The following is a 19,377-nucleotide window of genomic DNA, read 5'->3' as shown; positions in this document are numbered from 1 at the left end:
GTAAAACAAACAAATCCAATATAAAAAAACTCTCCACCCCCTATCACGCCTCGATTCGACTCTCCCTAGGTGCATTTAGAACCACCCCAATCTACAACATGCTTGCAGAAGCTGGAGTTGCTGATTTAACAACCAGATTCCAATGGAGCATTGGAAGACAAATAATAAGAATTATCAACACACCCGGCTCATCCTTAAAAAAACACTAGTAAGCCAACTCAGACGTAAAACGAGAACGCGAAAAACATCAAGTCTGCAACTCATCATCGATAAAGCAAGAGCACTTGACATACTCATTCTGCCAAAGAAAAAACACAAAGAAAAACTTCCACCATGGCTCTTCAAAAAAGAAACTGTCATGCTAGCGCTAACTGAGCACCACAAGGACACAACACCCAATGAAGTATATGAACATAGCTTCAACAAAATCAGAAGCGAATACTCCTCATGGCGGTTCGTCTTCACAGACGGCTCAAGAACAAAAAACGTCACCGCCTTAAGCGTAGTTAACGAACAAAATATTATATTGAAAATGTTCGTCACACCAACATACACCTTAATCTTCACGGCAGAAGCAGCGGCTGAGCTGGCAAGCGTAGCTAAGCGGGAAAAGCACATTATATGCACCGACTCCCTCTCCACCCTACTAGCAATACAAAACGTCAACAATCAAGAACCTACAATACAAAAAATACGTGAAACTATCACTATAAGCCACAAAAAGTTAAAACTGCTGTGGACACCAGGACACGCAGGTATAAGAGGAAATGAGCAAGCGGATACAGCAGCTAAATATGCTACCATTACTCCAACACAACACTAACAACAAAAAAGATATAAACAAGCTCGTCAACAGTAACACAAAAGAAATTTTAAACGCCGCCTGGAACAACTACAATCATTTATACAAAACGATAAACCCAAATAAACAGCCAATTAACATACCAACAATGACAAATAGGAAGGATGCAATAATATTCACTATCAGATTCAGATCGACACACACAAATCTAACACACGAACATCTCCTTAAACAACTACCTGAGCCAGTCTGCCCATACTGCAGCAAAACTACACTTTCAATACATCACTTCTTAAGCCGCTGCAACGCTATAAAAAATATTTGCACCACCCTTAACATTTCCACTCCAAACCAACTCCTCGCAGAGGCCAACCCAAACAATCAATAAATATTACAAATTTCACATAATATTCATATAAATAAACAATTTATAAACATAAATCAGCCTGAAGGCCTTTGTTGCTCTGGCAATATCAATTTTGTACCATAGAATTTAATTCTAGGCTACAATTAAAATAAATAAATAAATTGAAGTGTTTGCACACTTCCACGTCCACCCTAAATAGCCCCACCCCAAAAAAAGAACAAAAGGTTGTGATTACAAAAAAAATAAAGTGGTAGATTTTCGGTTTGAAACTTTTTCATTTTCAAAAACTTAAAAATTGATAATTACATATGAATATACATTTAAATTTTATTCGAATAAATTTCTGCCATCTAAAAGATCATATGCTGAAATTAATAATACTGACTTTTTTGAGCATGGGAGTTTTCTTTGGCCATTAAGGAATGGATCTGAGCTCAGAAGCAATCTATTTATTAAGTCCGTATTTGTAACAATGCGTGACATCTTCCGAGTGTGCTGCCTTCCGAACATTTTAATGTCCTTATTTTTTGATTCTGCAGCTTCTTCAGATAACTCCCCAATTGGCAAAATTGCATGACTTATTACATCTGGAGCATGTACCAAAACTTTGTGTAGTGAGGCTGGGAGATAGAACTAAGGATATAACTTGATAAGCTTTTTGGCAGTGTCTAATGCAAATTCGCCAAATTTATTTACGTTGGTCTTGTAACCAGATGCCATACATTGCAGCAATGTTGCACACCGGATTATAACATGTTCGCAGATTCCTGTAATTTCGGCTGCCATTTTCGGGTTATTAAAAATGCTCTGGCCGTATTGTCATCATTAGAAGTGCCACTTCCTCCACTTCTGGGTATGTCCACCAATAGACCCATCTTTTTGCAATCGGGCTTTTTTATACAGCATGGCATCTTTCCCTTCGGCACTACTAAATCGCCAACTTTTTAATTCTAGTCTGTATGAGACATGCAAAAAATATTCAAAACATCTACTGTATGAATAAACCTTCTTAGTCAAGCACTTTTCATCTTATTATTCATCTCTGTTGGCTTCGTTTCACATATAGAGCACTTGGAAGATGATATGTTGCTCAGGCCACTACAAATTTTGCCATCAACCATGGTTAACTGCAAACGATGTTCAATTTGAATTTGTTTTGCAGATATTGAACATTTTGTTGGCTGTAACAGCTGAATTTTGTTTTTGAAATATTTCTCTTCATTTAGAGCTGAGTAGTTTCTTTTTTAAATTGAAATCTCAGTGGTCGGCAGTAGAGATGGGCGCGTGTCGGTTTTTCCTAACACGACACAACACTTACACGAAATGCTAACAGCCAACACGCACTCACACGCACTGTCAAAATCTAGCAAAACACGGCACGTCCCGACACGCACGACATTAAATATAAATAAAAAAGAAACAAATTTTACTTCATATTTTTATTTAAAAATATAATTATGTCTAAGTTATCACTCAGCATTCAAGAGCAGCGCTCATTTAATATAAGCCTGAGGTTGAGAAAACTCGTTGGCTTGAAGCAGAACTTACAGGGATATTTAAAATTTCTTTAGCCAGCTTTTGCAATATTTTGAGGTCACTTGCATTTTTCAAAAACTCTAATATATTGTTTAAGCACTTAAATATTTTCAATAGAAAAGCTACGGTCAAATATTGATCAAATTTAAAGATCAAACACGAACACGCACTAAAAGCAATATTTCAACACTTACACGTCGTGTTGAGTCGTGGGTGTTAGTGACACGATCAAAAACACGACACGCGCGCACCTCTAGTCGGCAGTAACGTGTTGATGAAGGCCGCGGATCCTTCCAAATTATCTTGCGGTGCTTAGGATCATCTGCTGTTGTTAATAATGGCACGTATGATGTCAGAAAAGGCTGGAATCTTTCATCGTTATTGAGGACTTTTTGCTTATATTCTGAATATCCAGTGCTGCCGTCAAATCCCCATTTCCAATTAAAACTAGCTGGTGAACAAAATCATCTGCAAGACTGTCAAGACCATCACGCTGAAGTCGTACAATCCGCGACGCCGTGTGATTGAGCAAGCTCTGCAGCTCGACTTCAGCTTTTGATTCACCTACACTGATTTTGTTGGAGTAGCTAAGTGCCTTCGCTTTTAGCAAAAACTTGTAGCTTGGTAAGAAATCGTATGACGTTTTGAAATTGATAAAGCTTCGTATTAGCAGATATTGATATTTGCTCATGTTTGCTTCTATGAGCAGTGATATGACCTTATCGACGTCAGCTTTGGTATACATTTGATTAATTTAAGCTTTTGACAGCTCAGCAATTCTTCGTCGCTTTGTTCTTTTGGATGACTCACCAAAATGACCTTTCGGACGTTCACGCTTGGCACTTTTACCCGTTTGTTGAGATCTACTCTCGGTGCTTTCTATTGAAATAGTTTCTTTTGCATTTAACCACTCCGATTTATTTTGAAGAATGGTTGCTTTTACTTTTATATTGAATCCAAAATTATGAAATATTTTTTACATATGTATCCAATACATTTCGTAAGCTCGCTCATCTCGGGTACAAAGCCGATATTTTCAATATTGCTTTGCACATGATCCACAATCTTCAGATATTTTACTGCATTGATACCTATGCACCAACGATTGAAAAGGTATAATCGTGTAAAGACGTGATATGAGTCGGCTTTTTAAACCAAATTAAAAAAAGCATTAATAATTATAATTTTAACCCAATAAGAACATAAAACTCGAAAGACGAAGATAAAGACAAAGCACAAGGCAAAGCAACCGCTTTGCAAGGAAAATTTAACCTTAAAAAAAGACGCCGTTAGTATATTGTAGATTATGCACACATCTGCAAATTTCTGCAGCTAATTTTAACTCTCTTATTACCTTAAGACACACACAAACTCAGGGGAAAACAACTAAATTTTTAAGTAAACATAATAAAGACACACACAAAATGTACAAAAATAGGTTAAACTAAAACAATAATTTTAAAACAACTACAACACAAATTAGTTTTTTTCCATTTAAGAATATAAAATAAATACCTTCAACTGTGAAATCCATTCAAAATAACTCAAATTGATAAACTTTCTGAAGTGACTCTTCTTATTGCACTGCGTGCAGCTGCGCACTAAAAATGAACACGTGTTCACATCTTCAATGCTATATTTAGAAAGTCCAGTTAGATTTCCAGAAAAAACCGTTTTGCCATTACAAAGTTTGGACTTTTTAGGGACAGTTTGTTTACTTTTTGTAATTTTTTTTCATGAATTTTTTGAATTTTGGCCTATGGAGGGAACCACTGTGCGGGGTGCGCTAGCTGACCCGCCAACGAAAACGAGCTTTGACGTATGTATGTATGTGTTTGCTGCGATTCCTTAGTCAAAATGTTGGTTGCGCCTTCACTTGTTTTATTTACGAAATATCTGCAAGTGTGTATATGGTTGTGTTTCAGAGGTTTTACAATCATGTGCCAAAATCACTAGATTTCGGGAGGCACGTAGAACGTGCTCATGAACTTGTTTAGTGCTTGATCAGCCGTTCAAGGCTTGACGCCAAATTTCTATGTATTGCATAACCAAACAACAGGTGTGATTCAACTACAGATAATTCCTTCAACGCAATTTTAATATTTAGCTTAATGGAAGACCTAAAGTATTTTAAATTAATTTTCTTTATTTATACTGAAAATACAAATTATGTAGAAAATGTTCTTACAAATTGGCGACTTTGACCGGATACAAAAACCATGGTTTTTCATGCACGCTTTTTCATATTAAATGCATTGCACAGAAACATGATTTTGCGGTTTATTGACGATCAGTTGCTCGAAGCTTTTCTTCCACAGCTTCACGGGAAGCTTCTGACAAATCGGTAGCTTGTATATACTTTTGAACTCCTACCAATGATTTTTTAAGAGCATCAAAAGAGCTAGAATACAGCATCTTCTTCTTTACCTGCAAAATAAACAAAATTGTTTAAGTATAAAATATTTATTATTTATTTATATAATTTATTTATTAAGTATAGACCAGAGAACGGCAATTGTGGCACTTTTTAAGCACAATGGTAGCACACACAAAAATCAAGTGCGATACTACACGCCCAGTACTACGCAGAAAAAATTAAGCGACACAACAAAAAATTGCTTGTGCGGCGCACAATCAGCGCACAAAACACCTGGAGAGATCCGAGAAAAGGTCCGTTGTGTTTTTACCCACAACGAAGCAAGCGCAAAGGAAATGTGCGCGAGGTCGATCGGCTGGCATATAAATAAGCGAGAAACAATATCGCTTGCTGTCTCGCTCTGTCTGCATTGGCAGCGACGCCGACGCGACAGCAGGTAGCGAAACAGAAGCACGCAGAAATATTTTGACCCTTTTCTTGTGTTTTGCTTCGGGTAAGAATTGCCTGCGCACAAAATGCTCTGCTGAAATCATTTTTTATACGCACAAGTAATTGCATTGTGGTCTGATCCACAATTTCGCTTGTGTGTGGCAGTACTACCATGGTGTACGCGTTATGTTTTTAGTGGTGCGTGCACCCATGCCGTTCTCTGGTATGGACCATAAAAGAATTCACATAATTGTTAAACTTTGAATTTACTGATTTTAACAGAAGTTTTGATTATATCAATTCTAATAAAGCCACGGTGATAATAACATTAAAAAACTATTGCGTATTGCTAATTTTATTATACTGAATGAAACTAAAAAAAAAAAGCTGAATAAAATGCAAAAAAAAAAGGTTTCTTCTTATAAATATATATATATATATTTTTTTGAATAAATTAAATATATATTTTAAGAAAAACAAACTTCGAATAATGCCTTCCGGTTTCGAAAATACAACTGGAAAACCCAGGCAAATTAAAATGTTCTCTCAACAATGGAATGTCACGAATTCAATAGGTTTGCGAATATATATGAATGGCTTTTTGTCTTATTTTTTTCGATTCCATCTATTTCGAGCCTAGTAGTAAGGTACGAATTGACGAATGAATGTTGAAAAATTCATGCAACTGTAGTAGCATTTGTTGTTGAAATACATTTACAGAAATACTGTTTAGCTTAAAAAGTTTCCATACTTATAAAGTATATTAAACCACAAAATACGATGTATGTTATCCGGCTAAAGAATTTAACAGTGGCCTGAAGTGACTAAACACATAAGCATATTTTAAAAAAAGTACATATTTATACCTTAGCAGTGTCGGGACACCAAGACATAAGGAACAGTTTTTGCTTCTTAGAGCTCTCAGATGTGCCCTGGCATTGATGCATGTATTCAAAGTCAAACAAGCCATACCTAAAATATATAAAAGAATTTCAAGATTAAATTATAACAATTGCTTTGGTTAAAATTTACATCTAAATATGTATACAATGATAAGTTAATTACTCAAACTCTCTAACAAGCTTCGGGTTTTACCTGCACCTGCTTAAATGTTACTTTGTGTACATAACATATATATATTTAAGTGGGAGGAATTAAAAAAATAGAATTAGAGAGAATAACAGAGAGACCGATATGGCTATATCGACTCAGTTTGTCTTGCTGATCAAGAATTGATATTTTTAAAAAGGTCTGTTCATAATTCCAAGGGAATAAAAATTAAAAACAGAAAGCAATTATTTAATTACATTAAGCTGGTAGGATATAGAACATTTTATAAATGTTTTATAACAAAAAATATAATAATGTAAAAATTAAAGATATTATCTTTACTTTTTGCATTACATAATATACGAGTTGTATTGCATTTTCAGGGCCTGGCATTGTGCCACTCTTTTATTAATTATGCATAATAAGAATGCTATTACTGTGACCTCTCATATTGTAATATCTTTACTTTTTGCAGTATTATATTTTTTGTTATAAAACATTTATAAAATGTTCGATGTGTACTGGCACAGTACAGTACAGTATTTCCACACCTGGAAATAAGAGCTTGAAATATTGAACGATAAACGAAATTTTTTGCCATCGGATCTAATATTATTTCTTATAGTTTCATTGCTTCATAACTATAATTTTGAAGCTCAATAAATTTAATACTTATGTTCATATGTATTCTAAAAAAAAATTTTTTTTTTGTCCAACTGTTCTTTAAAGAGTATTTTATAGATTTGTAAACTATTATTTAATATCTCTAATAATCATAAAAAATATGCTTTCCACAACATTAAATAACATGCGTACGCAAATAAGTCGCATATAATATACTTAATGAAATAGCAATCTTGTTTTATTTAAGAGAAGTACTTTTCCTACCGGCACTCTCCCGGACCACACTTTTGAATATCTTCTAGAAACTGGTCGTATTCACTGTTGCGATCGCCAACGGTTTCAACATCAATTTGCTTTTCGTCGCGAATGTAAAAAATAACATAGCGGTGTTTTTTGTCCTTCTTTATTTCCTCATATGTTGTCTTGCATACATCCGAAACAGTAACTCCAGAAGCCTGAAAGTAAATACATTAAAAACAAAATATTTTAATTTTCAGTTTTAATTGATTTTAACAGTTTTTGATTTTTAAGCTTCTGTTTTTATACACTTTGACATTTTTGTAAAAAATGGAAAAAGGGTATTATGAAGTTGCTCAAATGTATGTAACAGGGAGAAGGAGGAGGGTAAATAAAGTATAAATTTTGCTAAGCAGCAATTTAAACTGAGTCGATTGAGACATTCTGTTTGTATGTCTGTGTGAGCAACAAGAATTTCAAGACTATAAGAACTAGAGACTCCAAATTGTAGTGTTTACAGCTATTCGTAGATCGAGCAAATCAAAATAAAAACTATTTAGAAGCCAGTAAAAAAAAATCTTTAAAAATCTGAAATAAATCACAAATTGCCTAGACATTGTTTCGATCCGATTGTTACAAGTTCAGAACGACTTGGATAAAGCAGCTAGGGAATATTTAACATTGGCAATTTTCAGATATAGACTAGCGGGGTGCTATCGTGCTGACAGGCGCCATACAAACGTCGCATGCCCGACCAGCGGCGGCGTCGCTGCTTGACGCGACAGCGAAAACGAGCTGAGACGCTTAGCGTTGTGTCTGGTGTTTGTGAGTGCAATGCGTGTGGTTTGTTGCGAAAAACCCTGTCAAAGTGATTTAAATGTGGTGCGCGCGCACAAACTTTAACCTGTCCACTTGTTTTTTTTTTATCTTTTATAGGGGTGCCACAGAAACCACACGTGAAATGCTGTTCCGTTATTGAATTTGGAATAGCAAAACTCAGGAAATCAACTTCAGTTGCCTAAAAAAGTCTTGTAATTCTAGCCATTTTTGACGTAGCTTAATTATACAATAGACTGCATTTGAACAGCGGAAAGAATCAGTATTTTTCGTATAATCACGATTGCATTCTTAGATGTACATAATAGCAGTTCTGCAAAACATAATGGAGGGAGAGGCCTTGTGGAATTGTATACAAAATATCAATGCAAATGAATTTGCATAGGCTTTATATTGTAAGAGCCCCGCATCAAAGTGCTTAGGGGCCCCAGTCACTGACACAATTTATTGATTTTGCTAACTCAAAATAATTAATTTTTATTGATAAGGCTGTAGAAATATAGATTTGTGAAATTTCTAAGTATTGACCAATTCCCGTCAGACATTATTTTTATGTTCTAGAATAAAATTAAAAAGAGAACGAAAAAATATGTGAATCACTTTTTGTCTGCCAAACAAAGGTGTACCATTTTTTTATTTTTATAGTTGCTCGATAGTTGCAAAATATCGCCAACTATACGTATATTTGACAACTCTAGACATGCCGGCATACATCCATGTTTGCAAACTTAAAATAGTTTTACGGCAAAAATATACATATACATATGTATGTATACAAAAAAAACCCATGCTCACCCACACATAGTTTTATATATATATATATATATATAAAATATTTAGAATTTCTCACAGTATACATAAATGTATATATATACATGCGCATGCATACATGTACGTTTATAGTTTGTACATATGTATGTTTGAATATGTCAGCTTCCCGACTGTTTTTTACATATACATGTACATACATATATGTTGGTGTGAGTATTGGCATACGTCAGCTGTAATATGTACATCCACACATACATACATATGTATATCCGAATACAAAGCACACTCATTTGAAATACATATGTATAATTTGGTGAATAATTATAACACATTTGTATATGTATGTATATGGGCAATATAATTAAGTATGTACATATAGTGTAGTGTATACATAAATATATTTAAATACATATGTATATTACATACATAAAATAATAACCAAAAAGCCTTTGGTATATACCATTGTGTGTATATACATATGTACATACATTCGTATTCGTATATGTGCATAAAATCTTATGAATGCATGCATAATTCATTTCTGTGGGATAGATTGTATTATGTATAACTCATATTAAGTTTTGTATCGAAATTTACATACAAAATTACAATAAATTATTGTTGCTATTGTAAGTACGTACAATTATTTAAACGTATATATGTATATATATATATACGTATGTACCCGAGTATGAATGTATTTTGAATTATAATCAAGTCTCAAGTATGAACACAATTATAAACATATGGATGTATATACATATGCATGTATATATATAAATTTTTTTTTTAGAAAGAACATTAATACATACACATTGGTAAGTGTGCATGTGTACATATACAAAATACACATAGTCGGTATGCTTACAGTTTGAATATGTACATAAGATTCTTTTATGAATCATCGTAAGTATACATAATTATGTTCAATGTGCATGAATATATATGTAAATATTTTTTACGCCTATATTTACATAATTTCTATTTTAAGGAATCTAATTAAAACTCACCATTTTTTAATAGTTATTTTCGAAAAATTTGGAACAACCAATAAAATTCTGATGTACGCTAAAATACAAATACTTTTCAGTCTTCAGACACCAAATGAACAACCAAACTCACTTTAGGTGTTAGTTCATCTGCATAGCTTAAGAGATGCCTCTTTTATCGAAATTTATCGGGTAAAATATTTCGATACCAATATTTCAAAAAGGTAAACGCTGAGAAAGGAACAAAAACATTTTTGGCTATTACAACCTTAAACTTTCAAAAACTGAAAGAAATGAATGCTCCAAAATGTATTGTAACATACAACAAATTTTACGCGCGAAACCAATTCTCATAAAAATATTATTTCAAAAAGTTTTTAAAGGAAATATTTTGATGGATCGATACATTATAAACTGAAAGGTACATTTTTTTTTCAATATTTTGCTACAATTTTTTTCAAACTGGCACCGTCAGAATAACATAGGTTGTGAACATTTTCTAAGGTCATGATGGGTCATGAAGTGCAGAGCAGAGAACGGCAAGGGTTGAACTTATTTAGTACAATGGTAGCACCAAAAAAGACAAGCGCGAGACCTTACGCACACACAGAAGACAAGGGAAAAGGTATATATGGGCACCCACAACACAAAATGTGTGCACACACACAACGCACAAGGCACATACGCGAACACACAAGAAAAGTACTAGTAAGCTGCAGCCACAATTTCGATTCTGTGTGAGAGGACCACAATATTGGTACACATTGTCATTTTAAGGATCATGCCGATTTCTGAAGCACAGTCAGTATACATTTATCCCCGTGCTTTAAGCCATTTGCAGCAGGGAATAAATTCTTCGGCACGGGCGCGAAGAGTTAGTCGTTCAAACACAGCCACCGCAAACATAAAATGTTTTTCTTCCTAGTTTTTCACAAAGCCACAACCAAAGCCAAATTGATGCGGATTGGAATTATGTAAATGTTTTATGTTACGAAAATACCATATTAGCTATATTCTGTATAATGATAACATGGTGTTTTCCTATCATAAACATATTTATATAATTCTGACAAGAAATATAAATTCTCTGAATTAGGAGTATAATTGATTAAGTTAAAAATTATTAAATTAACAAACAATTATTAAATAGGGCTCTGTAAATGCAATACAATGTCTTTCAAGGCATAACAGAGTAGAAATTGATAAGTTTAATTTTTTCTGTGCTAACAAAATTTGTTGAAATATACAGAAAACGGCGGCAGATAACGCGAGAATAGATACACAAATGCTGAGCGCAGTCATAAACAGCGTTAGCTACCTCACCGCTAAAATAGAGACTTGTGTGTATGTATTATATTATTATAGCAGACCGCTCTCAGATATACTATTGAGCATAATTGGTGAACTCTGATATGTACCAGGGGTGGCACAGAAATCTCGGAAGATTTTGCCTTAAGTAGATTTTAAATTTATATAAATTAGGGTCATGTGATTTCTTTTTTAGTGTATTTAGTCTGAGTAAACGCATATAAGAGTTGCTAACATACATACAAAAAAATTACCTCAAATGAATTGCATATTTTACTATTGTTTTCAAAGAAGATTCTTCAATATAAAAATAATATTGTATATTTCATAGAGCCGAAAATAATATAATCCGCTGATTCAACTTTTATTTTGGCTTGTGAATAGAATGTTTCAATTATTAGTATAAATAAGTTTAAAAAAAAAATACAAATTACTCCTGTTGGATCAGAAAGCAGCTGCCAAAAAATTACATGAAGTAAATTTGACAAATAATTTACAGCGCCTGACAACAAGCAGAATTCAAACATAATATATATTATATATAATATCATATAATTTAATTGAGAAATAGAAGCGTTCAAGCTTAAAGCGAGCGCATCAAAAGTTGGAACACACTAAAATATTAATTTGAATTAAGTACACAATAAGCAAAGCCTTCTCTGCAAGCTGAATCTTCTAATCTGTATTTATGGTATCATATAAGCTACGACTACTTTTATTAGGAAAGTAAAAAAATTAAATCAACTGATTGAAAATCATGAATTTAGAAATTTATTGACTTTTCTAAAATTATATATATAATACAGAAATCTCCGGCGCAAGTGATGAAGATTTTAAATTCATATCCAACAGGGCTCTGTATCACCTAAAATTATCTCGTATATGATTTTGGGTAGATATGAGGTTGGTTTTAAGTTCTGTGTCAACCCATTTTCTGTGGCATCCCTAAAAATTGCCAGCTTCCACCAAAATTAAACCAAAATCGATGATATTAGATAAATGCCAAAAATTATTAAAAAGTATTCAGATACAGCTCAGGCTGGTAGCCCTGGATAACACATATGAGACTAAAAATCATAATAGGTGAAAAGTATTCGATTTCAATAGAGTATCGATACGCAATATAGTAATCAAAGAATTGACAGTGGATATATAAAGATATTTTTATTGTGGCTTGGAAGCTTAATAACAAGTTGTAATTACTACGCGGGTTTCTATATTAAGTTTTGAAGTTAATTATTGAATGAATGATAAAAGTACGAATTGAAGCCTAAGCTATATTATTTAAATGTAAATATTTTTCGAGTGTATACATACGTACATATGTACGAAGTTTTCTGAACTTACTATTTAAAAGAAAAACCAAGATCTGATCTAAACGTTGCCGGCTGAAATTGAAAGTGTGCAATATAAATATGAATACGAATATACATGTATAAATATATGTATGCATGCATACAATAGTATTACTTTTTTAAATAAAATTTCATGAACATTCGAGTTCCTATAAATTATACAAATGCTTACATTTTTGTACAGCAGCAAGTATATATACATGTACATACACATGCATCCCTAATGTGTACATATAAATCGATATATGAAAAAATTTAACTGATTAATAGTGTACCACAATTATCATATAGTATATGATTAATAATACTCAATGCAGTAAATTAAATGTCGTCCAAGCAAACAATACTCATAAGAACACAAATCCATATACAATGTATACTATAAATGTATACATCCATCTAAAATTACATCAGTCTGTTAGTTACCAGCTTAACAATCACTTCATCCTTATGCTTGCTTATAACTTTCGTTAAAAAAATTACATCATGTTTTCTTGTCATACAATATTAAGATATTGGACAATTGTCGGCTTATAATACTTAGCTGATTAGAGAAAAGATATCCATGATATGATCATCCAATTTACATTTTATCAGTATCATTACGATCCGTAACATTTGTATGTATATTTATGTACATATACATATATGTACATACATTATGTGATTGAACAATCAGGAGTGTTATCGACTACTTCGGTGTTGCCAAAAATCGAGTTTTGTACAAAATGATTAGTGTAGGGGTACAATCCACAATCAATTAAAATAATACGCATAATTGATCTTCAGATTACACATTTGCTGAACATTTCTGATACACATTTTTAGTAATTAGAAGTAATTTTAATTTTGAATTAAACATTTAGAGTATTTCCATGATGTGATGTCTCGAACGTGGTGTAAAACACTTAAAGTAAAAAAATGTATAAATATGACATATTTTTTTGAATATATGATTAACATTATATTCGCATTAAACCTCATCAAATATTATTTTTTCTGCAGCCTGTAATTTTTCATTTGTAATTTGTCATTTATGCGTATCACCATGCTTTCCGAACTAGAATTCAATCAGCAAAACTGTATCGATATGTTTGAGAATAATTTGTTGAAAATAATTTGTTTTTCACTTAATAACTTAAATAGTGAAAATAATGTAAAATAAGAAAAAAAAATCAAAATCAAATTATTTCTGAATAATTTTAGTAAAAAATTATTATTACTTAAAATCAGAAATAATCTATTATTTTAAATTATTTTTTTACTGTTTAAGATATTAAGAGAAACCCCATTTATTTTCAACAAATTTTTTCAAAGATTCTTTTTGATTTTAAGTAATAGTAATCATTAACATATATCATTAGATACTTCACAATAGATTAGTAATATGTAGTACTGGTTACTTAATTTTCAATGTAGACAATGTGAGTTTGCTGACTCGATATGCAAACTACGCTAATTATGTTAAGCTCAGTCATTATAATATATGTATGTAGAGTTCCAATAAACAAAACAAACTTTAGTAGAAAGGTTTCAAATGTTAGATATGTCCACCGAATTCAGCAAGAAACTGGGTATAAGATCAAGTCTTGGCCACACGAGAATAGTAAAGAATTACATCAAATTGATGTATTTTATTACAGCAACCTCTTTCGCAGACGTGCAAATAAAGACTTTTACAATGTGAAAATAGAGTTTTAATCATTTTTGATATATGTATATGTATATAAAAACTGACGTGCTACGAACTCTAATCAGCCTTTAGTTTCTGACAAAGTTTGTAGTTTAAAGGTCTTTTGCACTTTATTTCAGGATTCCGAGCTTGGTTTTCTAAAGTAATCCTAAATGCGCAAGAAATTCTGTCAAAGGTTTCTATTGAGTTTATGTAGTGCAACAGGTTGTTGAGTAGAATAAATAATATATATTGTCATTATCCAGTCTTAAATTGGTATAGTCGGTACAATCGAAATATTATTAAAATCATACAACATTTTCAATTAATGAAGCTCGCAAATATTTTAAAATTATTTAATATCACGAATAAATTATTTACCAAATAAAGGAGCAAAAGTCTGCTGACTTTTGTTAGTCATCGAGAGTAAACAATTTTTATGACGAAATAGAATTCGAATGAGATCTGCATCTCAACAAATTCCTATTCAACTAGTAAACGATACTTGTATTAATTAAATAATGATACTCATTAATCCTTAATCTCGAATGGTATTTTCCATTAATTAGTCCTATGTTAGTAACTCTTTCTTTCTGTTAAAAAGCTAGTAATGCTAAATCATTCTTTAGATTGCCTGCTTTTCAATTTATCAAAAGCTATTTTAGACTTTTGGATAATTAAAATAAAATCTTCATCCAATCAATGTACCAATGTTTTTTAGTAAAACTGTCCCAAATTTCAAATCTATCACACATCAAAACAAACTTAATTGTGTCGTATCTTCTAGATTTCATTGGTCGTAAAGCTTGGAGCTTAAAATAAATGGCACGTACAATAAATGGCAATAATTCGGGCATACATACATTGGCATACTTTTGATGTTTGGATTTTATTTTTGTAATATAGAGGTGCCACAGAAATCACGAGTAAAATTGTATTTTGCACTTCAGTAGTGAATATTGTAGGGCTCAGAGAACTTCGACTGATTTCATTTTTTATCAGTTATTTTTTTTTTTTTAGCATTTTACTATTGCACAGTGACGCATAGAATCACATACCTGCTGTCGCGTCAGCGCGACTGCCAGTACAGGCAGTCCTTATTTTGCGTCTTTCACATACATTTTTCACATACATTTCATGCCGTTCTCTGATATGTACATATATTCCTACGCATTAACGTCCCAGCAAGTGACCATTTCTATCTTTATCACCCTTTAACGCTTTGCCTATCGTGAAATAAAGCAACAACAAAGCATTAATGAAGCAACAACAGAAAACACACTGTGCTTGAACGCAAATCGTTTTTGCTCACTTTCCGAGGCTCAGTTGAAGAGCGCCGAGCAAAAATATCCCTTTCAAACTGTTGTCGCAAGAGCGCTTCGTGTGTTCGCTCACCGATTAACATAAAACCGAAAACACGAGAGAAACAAGTTAGAAGTGTTCTGTTCAGAGAGTGAGCGAGTCTGTACAATATTTTCCTGTTATTTCAGTGAGCAGACAGCTGTGAAATTTTGGTTGAGCATATTTTGGGAGCATATTTCCGAGCTGTATTTCGAGGTAAGAGAGGATTGTTTTCTATTTGTAGTGGAATTTCCAGTGTTCGGATGATTTTGTCTAGTAGTTCTGGGTTAGCCAATTCAAATTGTGTGAACTAGTTCTCAAGGTTTGTAACAAAGTACGCAGTACTCGCTATTATGGCGAAGGACAAGAACAGTTTTCCAATCTTGTCTGTAGCTCTACACAGAAAGTATTCAGCATGATAGGAATAGTCCATGTTCTCAAACTTATGGAAAACTATGGACCCGGCGAACTTTGTCTCGCCTCAATTTAATGACTTCATATAACCGCATAGTAATAATAAAACTTTGTACTCGTTTGATCGTAACATCGACTTATTAAAACGAATGTAATTCATATGATTTGTTTCTACTTTGACGTATATGTCAGCATAATACTGCTGAAAAACCGGCAGTATCTCAACAGATTGTCAACATTTAGTCGAATCATCAAACGATACGCATAAAAATTCATCGCGCTGATCTTTTTCGTTTTTCTCCTGAAAGATGAACTTGAACTTATTTGTAGAATAAAAAAAATAATGACTTGTAAGCAAACCTTTCTTTGGGTTGACCACCTTTATATTATATCTTTTCCACGACAAATATCAACGGGTATTGAAGCGCATCATATGACCGATAAGTCCTAAATTCGCTTAAAGTAGCCATCATCCCGACGCTTAAGAACAATATCGCGTGATTCCACGTTCTCATCAACAATCACAACTGCGACTTCATTGAAATGTTTTTTCAAGCTCCCATCAGGTCTTTTGTCAGCTCTGATAATGATTTAGTGGTCGTCAGAATGCATTGCATGCAATGCGTTTTTAAACTATCTGGACAAATTGATTACGCCCATACAGAAGATTTTGCAATTGTTCTATAAATTCACGTTTTGTTGCAGTGAAAATTGCACAATACTGATTTAGTTTAACTGCCAAAAAACCAACGAAATAGATCTGAAGGAATTTATGATCTTTGTTTGGTAGTGGCAATAAAGATTCCGCTGGATGGTAAATTCGCTCGTGAATCTGAATTTTGGGAAGCAATGCGAGTAGATAATTTTGATAATAGAGAGACGAATTTACCTTATAATTAAAAAACCTCGGCGCCAAATGACGCAGTTAGAAAGCATCCCTAATATTTTTGAGCGTGAGAAATTTGAGAAACTGGTTTTGATTGGCTTGTATTTTCATAAAGAACCGAATACTGTGGCTCAGGTGGATGAGTCAAAACAGGCAATTTTACTTTGCAACCTGCGCAGCATTAGCATTCCAATGCAATGCAATGACATACGACATACAATGAACATTGCTTTCGCCACGTTCCTCTGGCATTGGATTTGCACATTCTGACTATATATTGCACTGATTACTTGTAATCTTCGGTCGTCTAATGACGCATTATTCCAACAAATTAACCTCTAATTATCAAATGTCACACTGATGTCTACAGCATTTCCATATGGAGGTTGGTACCAAAAATGTTTTGTACACTATGTGAAATTCTTGACAATTCATATATTGTACAGGGCCGTTGCGTTTATGCACTTCATTTTTCTTAAGAGAGTTGTTGTCTGATTCGAGTTCAACCTTAAGAAGCGCTTGAAGCTTCCTATCCTTGATTAAGATGTTGAAGACTGTTTTACCTTTAAATTTGTCTTGTAGGTCTTACATATGACTATATTTAGTACCATTTGTAAGCCCTTTCTGCTTTATAGTTGGTAGGTAAAAAATTTAATTTTAATGTCTTTTTAAGCATCATCTCTAGCTGTCTACCGACTTCATTTGAATTTTTGTTAAATGAATATTACCCCGTACAAGGGAAATTATGTGAAAGTTGTCCTTTCCAATAAGTTCTATAATTTTGTTCACATGGGCACCGTTTATATATCAGAGGTGGCTTTGGCTTACTTTTAACACCTTCGGCCGGCAGATCGTCAGAGTTGTCTACTAGAATTTCAAACTTATTGGTGATGTTAAACGTTTCACATGAAGATGCTGCGCTGGAATTGCTACGGGACATTTTTGCTTTCGGCATTAAAGGGCTTTGCTTTCATTTAATTGAATGTAACGATCCATTCCAGTCTGCACGATCGGGCCAGCACTTACGTTGTTTGCTTTTTGTTGTTCCGGCGACGCAGGGGTCGTAGAATTGGTTTGGTTACATTTGTTTTGATTCATAGAGGACTTTTGTTGCCGTCGATGACACATAGTGTGGAGCAAGTGTTGCTAACGATGTAGTTGCTCTTGCGGTAGTTAGAGAAACTATTTCAGGCCATTGCAAGTATGCTTATGCTTGTACAATGCTTGCTAAATGCACTCGGCGCTCTGAGACGGTGGAGCTGGAGATCAATGCGATGAAATTGCATACACTACATCTCTGACTGCACTCTAGACTTGTAAAATTTATATTTTTCCCGGAGTTCTATAAAACAACGGTATATTGACACATACACGCATAAAATGCCGGCGGTAACTTCGACTACTTGCCTTGTTTTGAACTTTTCGCTGTCGTGTACTGTTTGCGAAGTATGAGATCTTATTCTTCAAATACTCGAAATACTCAGCCAGATGGATAACGATTGAGTCGCTGATCATTAACGATCGGTTGGCTTGATTCTCGCTTACTTACTGTAGTGATATGTGCAATGTATCTATATAAATTATTATTTCAGTTCTGTTCTCGTTTATTCATAATCAGAGTGAAAGCTAAGTATAATGAATTCTGAAATGTAGACTAGCCCCAGTCCCTAAAACTGTTCACAGGGCAAACGGATCATGTTGCACATTGGATGTCGTTGCTACAATGTTGCGCAACGGCATGTGCACTATGGTCGTGAGAACGCTGACCATGCCCTTAAGCGGGCAATGGTCGCGGGAGCGCTGACCATGTGTTAACTTATAATATATATGTATACACACCTGATCACATTAATAGGTACACACATCAACTCAGACTTTAAAGCAGAAGCATTCAAGCCCTATACTCTGTATGCTCATTTGTTTTTGTAATTGCTCTTGAGTATAGGAAATGCGTGTGTAATATACATATACGTTTTTTTTTCTTGTCTCGACTGGCCTAGCATAGCCACAATAATTTCATGTGTTTTTTGTTGCCTTGTGTCGACTGCGCAAGGGTGGCAACAACACTTTCATGTGTTCAATAATTTTTAATAAATTTAAAAAAAGTTAAATAAAAGCGATATGTCCTGGGTTTAGGAGCACCTACATTCAAAATTTGGTTGGTCTAGCTCTTATAGTTGCTGAGAAATAGACACTCATAGACACTTGCTCATCAAGAATATATATATATATATATACCTTCTTTATATATATTTATATATATATATATATACCTTCTCCCTGTTACATACATTTGCAAAACTTCAACATACCCTTTTTCCATTTTTTACAAAAATTTCAAAGTATATAAAAAAAGAGATCATTTTGTGTCTCACAAGGAGA

The 19,377-nt window shown here is 33.4% G+C and overlaps 1 protein-coding gene across 1 annotated transcript; it reads right to left on the bottom strand.

Moving 5' to 3' along the window:
- Nucleotides 1–4,833: 4,833 nt before the first annotated feature.
- LOC117135020 (cofilin/actin-depolymerizing factor homolog) lies at nt 4,834–10,146 on the bottom strand. Its single transcript, XM_033294819.1, has 4 exons — nt 10,041–10,146; nt 7,450–7,640; nt 6,378–6,483; nt 4,834–5,132 (listed from the first exon to the last, which is right to left on the bottom strand). Exons 1-4 carry the CDS (start codon nt 10,041–10,043, stop codon nt 4,986–4,988), a joined length of 447 nt encoding a protein of 148 aa, XP_033150710.1. The 5' UTR covers nt 10,044–10,146; the 3' UTR covers nt 4,834–4,985.
- Between the last annotated feature and the right edge of the window lie 9,231 nt (nt 10,147–19,377).

Source organism: Drosophila busckii, unplaced genomic scaffold (genome assembly GCF_011750605.1).
Source record: "Drosophila busckii strain San Diego stock center, stock number 13000-0081.31 unplaced genomic scaffold, ASM1175060v1 hic_scaffold_40, whole genome shotgun sequence".
Taxonomy (NCBI): Eukaryota; Metazoa; Arthropoda; class Insecta; order Diptera; family Drosophilidae; genus Drosophila; species Drosophila busckii.
Note: the sequence above shows the minus strand (reverse complement) of the source record. Positions and strands in the feature narration are given on the sequence as shown.